Source organism: Pezoporus occidentalis, unplaced genomic scaffold, assembly GCF_034315485.1.
Source record: "Pezoporus occidentalis ecotype Australia unplaced genomic scaffold, CSIRO_AGI_Poc_V1 ctg193, whole genome shotgun sequence".
Lineage (NCBI taxonomy): Eukaryota > Metazoa > Chordata > Aves > Psittaciformes > Psittacidae > Pezoporus > Pezoporus occidentalis.
Window position 1 is genome coordinate 823,651 of NW_026913782.1, and position 12,519 is coordinate 836,169.

Consider the following 12,519-nt stretch of genomic DNA (forward strand, 5'->3'; position numbering starts at 1 on the left):
GGTTATACATTCACCTGAATTGGGGTGGTGTGAGATTGCCACAGTCACAATTAGTAGCGACTGCTAGTGCTAGATACAGAATTAAAATGAGATTGCTAACGACAATCTCAAGCATTATTTTATAGTAGTGATGGAATGTAGTAACTAAGGGAACCATTTAGTGGACAGTTGTTTTGGAAAATAACCTGCTGTTGTCAGGGTTTCTGATAAGTATTTTATGGCATGACTTATGAACTTGTGATGTTTAACAAGGGTTTATGGTGATGTTAATTTTCTCATTGTCAATAGTTGGCTGGATGCGACACCATCCATCTTGATGTGAAGTGCTTATGGAAAGCTTCTGTTTAACCCCTTTGTTTATTACAGTTTGTGTTCTCTGCCAGCTACTTCAGTTTTCTGTGGATCCTGATCGCTTTAGAGTAATACAGCTTGTAGTACAGATGCGCTGTATTTTTGTTTGTGCAGTGGTATAGTTGTTCTTTATATGGCTGTGTAATGTGATATACTGCAGATTGCTACTTTGAAGTGTAAACCCTTTACCCTTGCCACTTTCAGGCTTGATTATTTGGATAAGTGGAATTATCTCTTGCATACATTTAACGGCATGCTTTAGAGTTCACTGGCACTATTTATGGCACTAAATACTGTAAATGTTCTTAGGATCTAATCCTCAAAAATAGAATTTCAGAAAGGGGAAAATAAATAGAAGCAGACTGTACTTCTTGCTGTAGTTTAAGCAACAATCTGGTATTTATGTACGGGAAAGAACCCTCCAACATTTCACCAGCTAAGTACTGTTGCGTTTGATCGATTATTGATGTCCTTTACGTTGTGATCAACTATTTATAAATATTTATTGTATCTTTATATATTGGGCATAAATTGTACATTTATAAATTGGGCAGTGTTGTTTCCTTGGTGTGACAGACGGTCTTCTCATAATGTCACTGTACTCAACACACTCCCCCTTCAACCCCCAGTTAAATCTTGTTAGGCCTTATCTGTCTCTCCTGGCCTTAATGCACACTAGAGCAGCATGAGCTCATTTGTCTAAGTGAGCTTTAGCTGACATTGTCAAGGTAAATCCCCTGAAGAACAATTAGTGTTACAGCAGCCTGATTACCTCTTGTCCATATGATCAACTGAACTTCATTAACAGTCCCTTTTCCCCAGAATTACCGGGTTTGAGGAACAGGTATAGCTGAAAATAAAGTGAATGTGAGGGCAGAGCAGCAAGTGCTCTTGTTTCCTCTGGATATTGGTGGATTTTTAGACAACTTGCAGACTTTTAGATACGACAGTGTAGCTTCTTAAAGGATCACCGATGGTGGTAGACTGAACTTCTGCATACTTTCTGCAATCTAACAAAACTGACTCCCTCTTAGTGATTGATCATCTCATCCAGCCTAAATATGTTTATTAGGGACACTACAGCCACTGTGGTGTGGTCTGGGTATTATAAGAACCATTTATTATTCTGCATGCATTTTGTGTTTACTTTGCAGTCTCATATCACAGAACCCATTTCTTATCATCTTAACAACCCAGTATCTTTATTGGAGCTGTCTTTTTATCAAGTAATTCTACTGCACGTAATACAATGAGTAGGTGACATGATAGAATCCAATCGTGCCTTAATACCTGGATTCACTTGTTATAAACTCAAGGCTTTCCTCTTCAGAGAAGAAAGTTTTACCATTTTAAGCTTGCTCTGTCACTGACAAAAGCTCATTGCAAAAGAGAAGAGTTAAACTCTCTTTAACTTGAGGCTTTGATTAGTTTTTGAGGGTAGGTTGGGTTTTTTTCTATTGCTTTTGATACACTTACCCAAGAGTTGACGTAAGTAGTTTTAAGATGAAAACTTAGCAAACCCAAAGGGATGTTACAGGGATATTTTCCCCCTAAAAGTGTTGTCATTATGATGAATGTTTTATTTTCTCTCCTCACAGTTTTATGCGCTGAAAGAGTGGGCCAGATGACTAAAACATACAATGATATAGATGCTGTCACACGTCTTCTTGAAGAGGTAAGTATTGCATCTCTTGAAAGACCCATTCACATTATGAGAAAGTAGGACAGAAATGACATGATACCACTACTAAAGACTGTTGGTAGACTGTCCTCCAGTGATGAGGAATAAGTGCTCTAGGTGTACATATAGTATCTCATCAGTAAGGGAAAGGTTCTTTCTAAGTAATGGTCATTTTTGACCTCAGTCATATGGACTCGTTACTTGTGCTTATTTTTCCCTCTTGAGGCCATTTAACTTGCTCTTGGCCAAATACTTGTCATAAAGGAAGAGGAGCGAGGGGATCATCTTAACACGTCACATACTTGTATAGTGCACATAAAGCTAATAGTATTATGGGCAGTGATGGAATCACCATACCCAGAAGTGTTCACAAGCTGTGACCTTGGCAGTGCTGGGGAATGATTGGACTTGATCTTAAAGGTCTTTTGCAGCCTGGTTGATTCTGTGATTGCTTCACAGGTAGTCTTGTGTTTATAATTATTATCTCAGATAATGTCTTTCCAGAGAAGTGCCTGGACACAAAATCAGAAAATACCTCATACTCCATTGGTTTCCAAGCCTTTTCTTCTTTGCCTTGTGTTTGGTAGATTTGGGATGGGGTTTTTTTTCAATATCAGTATTGGGTAAGTTGTTATTCTTTAATCATTGGCACTCAGGCAATGTCAGAAAGCAACTGTCAAGCTATGATGCTTATGTTCAGTAAATATAACGATAAATTGTTTGACTGAAATTAACTGCTTTTCTGCAGTAAACCTGAGCAATAATTTTTCCAAATAATGTTTATGAAGAATTTTTTTAAGTGAAAATTGTTACAGTTTTATTGGTTCATAGGATCCCAGACTGGTTTGTGTTGGAAGGGACCTTAAAGCTCATCCAGTTCCAACCCCCTGTCACAGGCAGGGATACCTTCCACTAGGCCAGGTTGCTCTGAGCCCCATCCAGCCTGGCCTTGAGCATTGCCAGGGATGAAATGTAATTCATGGCTAAATTTAATTTAATCCATCATGTTTATTTGCTTGCTCATTGCAATAGCATTATCAGAAAGGGTGTTTGTCTTGCCAAGATATATTGGATGGTCTGTTCTTTAATTCTGCAAGGAAACAAGTATGGGAATGCTCACGTCTCCTACCTGTGCTTCATGCATCTGATTGCAGTACGGAGTCCTGCATTTTGTGCTTTGAGCTAAACTTCTTTAAACAACTCTGTGAAATATCAGTTAAAACTGATTGCTTACCCAAAAGGCTTATCCTGGAAAAATCCATAAACATGTCGTAGCAGTCTGTTACCTGTCTGTGTCCTGTTCCCTTTGTGTTGTTTGGCTGAGATTTACTTGCATGTGTTTCCATGGCTCCTTCTAGTAATGGTGCAGCATTCTGCCAAACTGCTTCCTCCACTGAGTCCATGTAGCCAAACATCTATAGATCCAGCAATCACACTTGGGGGAGCAATGCTAGAAGGACTTTCTGAGCCAGTGTTTGAAAACTTCTGGTGTGCCTCCCTATCTGGATGATAGCAAAGGAAAAAAGGGCGAGTGTGTAATAGGTGAAACTTTGATAAATACTTCTTATTTGTTTTATTATTCATTTCTGACTGAATCACTCTGTTCCTAGCCAGACATGCGCTTACAGCTGCTTTCTCTGTTTTCCAAATGCTGGAATTACATCCATTAGCAGAATTTAAGGTGTACCTCCATCTGCTCCCTTCATAAATCAGTGAGGGAAAAAAAAACCCAAAGCTACATCTTGCCTGTCTTCCTTGTTGGCAAGTTCAAATGATTGTATCACAACGTTGGCAGGGTAAAAGGTGCAGCATTCTGGGGGGGGAAGATAGGAAAGAGAAGATCTCAAAACAAGAGGTGTGCAAATACTTTGAAAATCCATGCCTCTTGCCCTGAAACTAAGCCAAGGAGGGGACAGCTGCTGCTTACATGGTAAGAATAGCAGCAGATTCCTCCATGAACCTCCATTTCATCCTTTCCTAATAACAGTGTTAATGTGTCTGCCTTCAGTATTGCTTTTTACACATTCCTGTAATAAACCAGTTTGTTATCACTGTAAGAGGCCTGACCCCAAACTGAGATTTAGAGCTGAATTGCTAAGAAAACTGTGTAGGAAGTCTAGGAAGGTTGATTAAAGAGCCTGGAAATCACTTAATGCTCTTAAATTTGAGTTTGGAAACCTTGCTGCTGGATAGCTCTTTCTCTGTGGACTCAACAATGTATTTTTTTCCACTTCATATTTACAAAGAGCCAAATTACTGCACAATAAGTTGGCTGATAGGTAAACCAAGCTTTCTTTTTTTGGTAACTGTGTGGAACCTATTGTTCTGAAAGATTGCACGTAAGATTTTTATAGCTGGGTAATACCAGTAGCTTTCAATGCAAAGGTAAGTCTGGCTTCAGAAACCATTTGGAAAATGCTATTTATAGATACAGCAGTGATCGATAGCCTGTCATTTTATTTACTGATTATTAGGTACCTTCCTTTTTTTTTTCCACTATGAAAGCCTCTCTATTCCAGTTCGTTGACTTCAAATCCATGTGATCTGTAGCTGTGGGCTTTGTCATTAATGTATACATGACATAAGGTAGCCTTTAGTCATAAGATCTATATGGACATCTGGGCAATAAATAAGCTCCAAGTAGTATTTGCAATGACAGGGAGAAAACTCTTCCTTAAGTAGTGCTATTTTAAATATCTAGTAGTGGAATGTGGCAATTACAAATAGAAATGCTTAATAAATGGCATAGTTTTGTGCAGTTTCTCATCCTCTCCCAGTGCATGTGTCAGCTTTGCAGAAGCTGAGACACGTGTAGGTACATGGCATCAACAGGGTAAGTTTCTAGTTTTTATTGGTATATGTGGTGAGCTGTGTTGATGGGTTAGTTCCAATTCTGCGCTCATGGAGGAAGGGGAAGAAGGAGCCAAGCATGGCATGAGAGTGAACAGCTCATGTAGATTTGGGCATCTGCAAAAAGGAAAGTGATAGAATTTGATTTTATATGAAAGCACTGATGGATGGATGTATGCAAGGAAGCTGGAAGCTGAACCTTCCTTGTGGTGGAATTGGCTTCTGCTCCTGCACACCTTTCTGCCTTCTATTTTAAGGTGGAGCAAGTGGAAACTGAGGAATGCTTTGAAATGCTGATGTTCTTTGGTGTTCTTACTGTGCTGCTGAGTTCTTTAAAACATAACGTCTGAAGCTCTGTGATTCATTATGCCAGTGGTGCAGCAAGGCGATGGAAGAGTTTCCGTCAGTAGTTTCTCAAACAAAACCAGATCTAGTTTCACTTACATTGTTTTACTGTACATCTTGGGGCTGTGCTTTCATGTGTATGGTTCAGTGACTCTGTACCAGTCAGTCTTTTCTGGATAATGTGGGTGTAACACAGACAGAAATAGGGGAAAAAACTGTCAGGAAACCAAACAAATAAACCCTCACAGAAGCAAGAAGTCTTTTTATTGTTCATGAACTTGTTCCTCGCCTTTTATGACAATTTTACCCTCCCTACATTGAAATGGCCTTTCTTTTCTTAATACTTCACAGAAAGAACGGGACTTAGAATTAGCTGCTCGGATTGGCCAGTCGCTGTTAAAGAAGAATAAATCACTGACAGAAAGAAATGAATTCCTGGAGGAGCAAGTAGAACACATCAGGGAAGAGGTAAGATTTTTATGTCTGGGGGCTCTGTCTTCAGTGATGGAGGGGATTTTCCTTTTAGCTTCACTTTATCCATGCTTAATTTTCATGAGCATCCTGTCCATAGCAAGTCAAGCTGTGTTACAGCAGTTTGGCCAGCCACCCTTACAGTGTGTTCGCTTCTAGAACTGTGATCAAAAAAGTTGCTTGACCTGTTGGCTCAAATCAGGTGATCTGAGGGGAAAAAAAACAGCAAACAAAACTCAAGCCATTGAATTCTGGTCTGCCTCAGACTTCATTGTCCTCTGAAAGCAGCTGCTCTTTTTCTTGAGTCACTATACCCACTGTTTTCTTCTACTTGTTTTGTCCTTGTTCCCCTGCAAGGCTTGTGTTTGGTTTCTCATCAACCAAACCCCAAAGTCCTTCTCCGCAGGGCTGCTTTGAATCGCTTCTCCACCCAACTGTACCTGTGTCAAAGTAACATAAACCTGGACAAAATGCATTAGATTCTTGGCTTTATCTGTTGGGTTTTATTGTTGGGTGCAGCTTAGGTTTAGGAAGGAGCCGTGGTTGTTTTCAGTAAAAACTGATGGAACTGAGACTTTTCCTGCAGTGCACTAGAGAACAGAAGGTCAGTGCACTCTGTGCATGCTTTAGTCTCTGCTTACTGTTTCAGAACTATACATTAAAAGCATAAGCATTGTATTGAGAAAACTTTCTTAATAGTAAATCTTGGTTACAGAGATGATTGTCTGCCTTTTCAGCAGCACAAGTGTAGTTGCCAGGTACAGGGTGCCTACTTGCTACTGTGTTATAATGTTCAGTAAGAATGCTGCAGCTCCAGTCTCAAGCTGTCCCTCTGCTGGGATGGTGCTACCTAAGGTTTAATGTTGTCTCCTTTGGGATTAGAGCTCAGTATCAAAGCAGTGTAAACTGTCAGAGTGTGAACTGTGTTTGGAATGGAGTAGGTCAGTAAGGTTTTAGTTTCTCATCTTTCTAAATTTCCCAGGTTATGCTTCTTTTTCTTCTGCAGGCTCTCATGTGTTTCTGAAGCTAAAAAGCACTTCAAACACAGTGTCAATCCCCAAATAATACCACCTCAAACCTGTTGTAACACCTGGGTAGTACAGGCCTCTGTGCCTGTCATTCTAGTTCTAAGTCACATACCAGAGTTTGTGTTTTGGTGATAGCTGATTTTAAAGCCGAGGTTTGGTTTTGTTCTCTGTAAAGTGGGAGAAGAGGAAAACCTGAGTTAGAGTCTGGAATGGTGGCTTAAAAAAGAGAACATTGTGTTTGGTCTATTAGAGTAGAAGGTAACGTTGGAAAGAGAAATGCTCTTTGGCTTGGCACTTGTATGTGTGTTATTTACATACTGTGTAACTGGGTGTCTTTGTTTTACGTGAACACTTTCAAGCATTTACCTGCTGTCAGTCAGGAAAACAGTCATCTGGACTCTTGAAATGGGTTGGTGATTTGATAAGGATTGTTCTTGTGAGCTAGATCCCATGTCTCTAAACTACTGTGCTCTGTGGGAGGATGCTTTTCTTCCTTAAAGTCTCTCTAAGATAGGTATAGCTATTTCTGTGCAAGATGTTGTCAGGGGGCACAGCTCAGCTGATCACAGCTGAACACAGGGTATAGAATATCCCTTTGGATAGGAGGGAAAGAAGGAAAAAGCTGGGACATTCACAATTATGGCATTAACAAGTAACAATGCATTGTGCCAAGGCCCAGCTTTCCAGGAGGTGCCTGAACATCTGCCTGCTGATAGAAAACAGTGAATCAGTTCCTTACTTTGCTTTGCATAGTAAACTGCCTTTATCTCAGCCCGTGAGTTTTTCTTGCTTTTGTGCTGCTGATTCTCTCCTCCATCCTATGGGGATTGTGGAGCAGAATACCTGCTCAACTGTGGGGTGCTTAGTTGCTGATCAGGGGTCAAACACCACAAAGTGCTATGTTAGAGGATTGTGTTGCTGGAGGTTACTGCAAGGTTTTGTTGGTTGGGGAAGGGGGGAAATTTCACAGCATGGTTGATGTTGGAAGTGACTTCTGGAGGTTATCTGGTCCGACCCCCCTGCCCAAGCAGGGCCACCTACAGCTGGTTGCCCAGGACCATATCCAGGCAGAGTTTGAGTATCTCCAGGGATAAAAACTCCACAACCTGTGGCACCTGTGCCAGTGCTTGGTCACCCTCAAAATAAGGGAGGTTTACCTGATACTTAGGAGGAACCTCCTGGGTTTCAGTTTGTGCCCATTTGCTGTGGCTTAGGCCCAGCTGGTAACTTGGAACTGCATAGCAACTCACTCACTGCCCCCCTTTTCCCCACCCTGCTCCCAGAGGGATGGGGAGGAGAATGAAAAGAATGTAACTCCCACAGGCTGAGATAAGAGCAGTCCAGTAACTAAGGTATAACACAAACCACTGCTGCTACCACCAGTAATAATAATGGTAAGGGAAATAACAAGGGGAGAGAACACAACCGCTCACCACCCACCAACTGATACCCGGCCCGACCAGAGCAGTGATTTGGGCCTTCTGAGTAACTCCCCCCCAGTTTCTATACCGGCCATAATGTGCTGTGGTATGGAATACCCCTTTGGTTAGTTTGGGCCAGGGGTCCTGGCTCTGCTTCCTCCCACCTTCTTGTGCCTCTGCTCACTGGCAGAGCATGAGACTGAGAACAGGGTAAGCATTACTGAGCAACAACAAAACCATCGGTGTTACCAGCCCTGTTCCCAGGCTGAAAGTCAAAACCACAGCACTGCACCAGCTACTAAGAAGGAGAAAAATGACTGTTACTGCTGAACCCAGGACACCATCGCTTTTGGTCCTTTTGCATTAAAAGGTCATCCTTTCTGGCTGTTAATCCTCCTTCAGAATGCTCTGTAAATAGTATCCTCAATCTTTTTAATTCATAGAGAAAAAGTGTAGCAAAAGCTGGAGGTATCTAATGCCCACCCACTGACAGTATCTGAATCCTTGCTACTTACATAGGCTGAGCCATAATGTGCTGGAGAGAAGTAAGTTGTTATTTTTAGCTCAGCATTTTAGCCCTTCCCGCAATGGGGAAAGTGAACTTCCCAGAATTAACGCCTGGATTTTGTTTCGTAGTTTTCTAGAATATGGTTGTTTGGGATTTTTTTTTTTCCCCTTACATTTTAGAACCCATGTGTCAGATGGACTTGGTGCCTTAGCACGTCCGATTGTGCAGAATTACCCTTAGGAAAGTAAATGACCTTGTTTGCTTAAATTTCTGCACAGTTGAAGTGCTTTATTGCATTGAGTCTGCTTTCTGTCTGATGAAAATGCAGCTTGAATCTATTTTATTGATATTTTGTTTGTTGGGTTGTTTTCTTCCAGTAATAACTACAAGTTATATATAAATATGCCTCCAATTCAGAAAACCCAGAAGTCTAATAAAGCCAAATGTGCTCTGCAGTTTGTGTGCTGGGAAGCGAAAACTGAGGCGCAAGTCTTGCAGTGCAAGTGGAAGGGAATCTATCTGATCAGTTCTGCTATTTATAGCTAGGCAAGGCAAATAAAAATTAATCTCTTGCCACTGCAGCCTTAAATTGCAGCTGTGAAGTGGCTGTATGTGCTACTGTGTAATTTGGCTGTTAACCCTTGGAGAGCCCCAATATAAATGAACCAAGATTTATGTTTGTAGAGCTTACAGTTACAGGGTATCTTAACTGCCCAGTTTTGGTGGTTTGTGCCTTTTTGATACATGCCTGTAGTACGTATGGGACTCACACATGCTACTTGGAAGACAGGCAGAGACAGCAGGGCTTTTTCAGCCTGGAGAGGAGAAGGCTCTGGGTAGACCTTAGAGCAGCTTCCAATGGCTAAAGGGGCTACAAGAAACCTGGAGAGGGGCTTTGGACAAGGGCCTGTCGGGACAGGACAAGGGGAATGGCTTTAACCTGACAGAGGGGAGACTGAGATGAGCTCTTAGGCAGAAGCTCTCCCCTGTGAGGGTGCTGAGGTGCTGGCACAGAGTGCCCAGGGAAGCTGTGGCTGCCCCATCCCTGGCAGTGTTCAAGGCCAGGTTGGACACAGGGGCTCTAGTGGAAGGTGTCCCTGCCCATGGCAGGGGCCTGGAACTGGATGACCTTTAAGGTCTCTTCCAGCAGAAACCCTTCTGTGATTTTATTTTGCTAGACTCATGTTTTGGAATCGTTCACAGCCATAACTACACCTGGAAACTGACTTCAGCCTCAAGCCTTGCAGCAGCCTCAGAATGCCAGCCTGCCCCTGTGTAGTGATGTTCTGCCGCCCAGCAGGCAATTGAATACCAAATGTAGCATTACTAAAAAACATTTCAGTAATTTTGTCTAAAGTCTCTTGGAGAGGAAGAAATGTCTATATCTGAGGTCTGCAAGGTCTGTAACCAAGCCAGAAGGTGACAGTCATCACATAAAATGGGTTGATTGTGCCACAATATATCTGTTTCTGTGGATATGAACCTAGACTAATGCAGTAGTGAATCAGGTTTGCTCATTGTAAAGGAGGTAAAAGAGAAGCATGCCTAACTGCAAAGGATAATTATGTTCTTTTGAACTTCCAAAAAAAGGACATTCAATGGCTAATTTCAAAGGTGCATTTTTCCTTCTTTCAAAGAAATCAAGGAGTTGTTTCTGGTCTGTTCCAGTCTTGGCCTCTTGATTATGATGCTTGGAGGAGGAATAGCTAGCTAGTTTGTAGGGGGTTTAGTTAAGAATGTGCCTAGAAAATCCATTTACTGATCTGCAAGCTCTTTCTTCCTGCAGGTTTCTCAGTTGCGGCATGAGCTCTGCATGAAGGATGAACTGCTCCAGTTCTACACCAGTGCTGCTGAAGAAAGCGAGCCAGAGTCCGTCTGTTCCACCCCGTAAGTTAACTAATCTACAGTGTTGAACCTTTCCCTGGCAATGAGCATGGGCCATTTGGACAGCTTAATAGCTTTGAAAAACAGTCAAATGATCCCTGTATCAGCTAGAACGAAACATGAGACTGTGGACTTGGTGTATGGCACCAGCTGGAGGGATTTGCATGGGACCAGCTGGCTCTCCAGGTGCCAACACAAGTTGGAAGGGGAGAGTACACAGGGAGGCTGCTGACACAGCACTGTAACTTCCACAGGAAGTAGGTCACTGTGGTGGTGAGGCAGACAGGTCCCACTTACAGCACCCTGTTACGCCACATACCTTTGCACTCTGTGCTAGAACGTTCTACGTGTGTGACCTTTGTGCTTGAAGGGCCTGAAGGCACCATGGAAATATTGCTAGCAGAGGGAAGGGGATATAAAGCATAGCTTAAAGCTTGGGTTCCAGGCAATTAGCTGGCTGAATAGCATCACAGGCTTTGAAAGACTCTCTGCCCTCGCTTGCAGAGTTATTGCTGCAATCTGGTGAAGCATGTGCAACATTTATCAGGAAGCTATTGGGTTGCTCCCTGTGGTAAGGTGGTTTCCCTTCTCATAGCCCTGGCTGAGTAACTTTTCCAAGGAAATATGTGGAATAGTAAATAAATGTTAAAAACATTCCCTTTTAAAAATCACTGCAAATACATGGATGCCTAAACATCCTGGCATGAATAAGCTGTATTTCATGTGGCTCTGGCTTGTTTTGAGGCCTTTGTTAAGTGTGTTATTCTGTGGGATTGGCCTTAATGCAGGTTAAAAGGAGTTAAAACTGTTGTTTTTATTACAAGGCTGAAGAGGAATGAATCTTCCTCCTCCGTCCAGAACTACTTTCATTTGGATTCTCTTCAAAAGAAACTCAAGGACCTTGAAGAGGAGAATGTGGTGCTTAGATCTGAGGTGAAATTACTCCCTTTGTGTTTTGCTTAATACACTTGTTAATTTAAATGCCTGAACACAGGTACTGAGAAGTGTGGATTAAAAGTTGAGAGTCTAAGAATGTATAATTCCACATGTGACAGATCTCTTTGTAGTTGTTTAGTCACGTCCTTTATCTGTCTAAATGAAGGAAGGGCTGAAGCATGGAAGCTACATGAAGCTACATGCAAAGCAGTTTCCTTGCCAAAAGGAACATGCAGGAGCATGTTAGGTTTTGGAGTCCAGCACTGCACTTTGAAACAGGTCTTAAAGAGCTGACCTGATAGATATGGGTGACTTTAGCTGCAGATCTGAAGTTGGCAGGCTGGCATGGTCTCTCTGGTACAAATCCAGTGTTTGGCAAAGTAAAAATTGCTAGCTGAAATTTGCATTAAATAGCTTCAATTTGTGTTTCAAGGCTGTTGTTAATATTGGAAGTTGAATGTGGTTTTCTTGCCTTTTATTTCTGATAATAACTCTTGTTTCACAGACAACACAGTTTTTAAAAGCTGATTTCCTGTCCATTGTCAGAAATAACATTTCATAATTGAACACTTTACGAATAATCTTATTTTCAATGCAACTTTTAAGCTTTGGGAGCACGTTACCATTTTGCAAACATGTAGGAGTCTGCAGCAAAAGAAATATGAAGGTATCAGAAGAATAATGAAGGCAGAGTTAGAACTGAGAGAGCTGCTGCATCAGGAGCCGATATTAGAAGCCCACATAGCTCTTGCTTCTACTCCAGGGAGATGCAATCTGTGCCAGTAAAGCACAGGATGGAGCCAAATCTGAACCCTCTGAGCTACACAGTCCTCTACAGATGCAGCCTGGGGGTGTCTGTGCATGCCCTTAGCAATGGGAATAGATTATAGTCCTACTGAGGTGGTGCCAGACAGAACCAGCTGGGTGCAGCCATACTCCTCTTGGCACTCCTAGAGTTGGAGCAGAAAAGACAACCCAGGGAGGGAGGCAGCACTAAGGTTTTATGTGGGAGAGATGGTTACAGTGCCAGAACTTCTCAAATAC

At 42.0% G+C, this 12,519-nt stretch overlaps 1 protein-coding gene across 7 annotated transcripts in view; it reads left to right on the forward strand.

Moving 5' to 3' along the window:
• TRAK1 (trafficking kinesin protein 1) overlaps nucleotides 1-12,519 on the forward strand; it is a 128,487-nt gene that overhangs the window by 90,360 nt on the left and 25,608 nt on the right. For all 7 annotated transcript variants that reach the window (XM_062617184.1, XM_062617182.1, XM_062617189.1 and 4 more), the window contains 4 exons: nucleotides 1,950-2,026; nucleotides 5,579-5,695; nucleotides 10,442-10,542; nucleotides 11,364-11,472. In XM_062617184.1, the coding sequence (XP_062473168.1) occupies nucleotides 1,976-2,026; nucleotides 5,579-5,695; nucleotides 10,442-10,542; nucleotides 11,364-11,472 (378 nt within the window). In that variant the 5' untranslated portion in view covers nucleotides 1,950-1,975. The remainder of the gene's footprint in view (nucleotides 1-1,949; nucleotides 2,027-5,578; nucleotides 5,696-10,441; nucleotides 10,543-11,363; nucleotides 11,473-12,519) is intronic.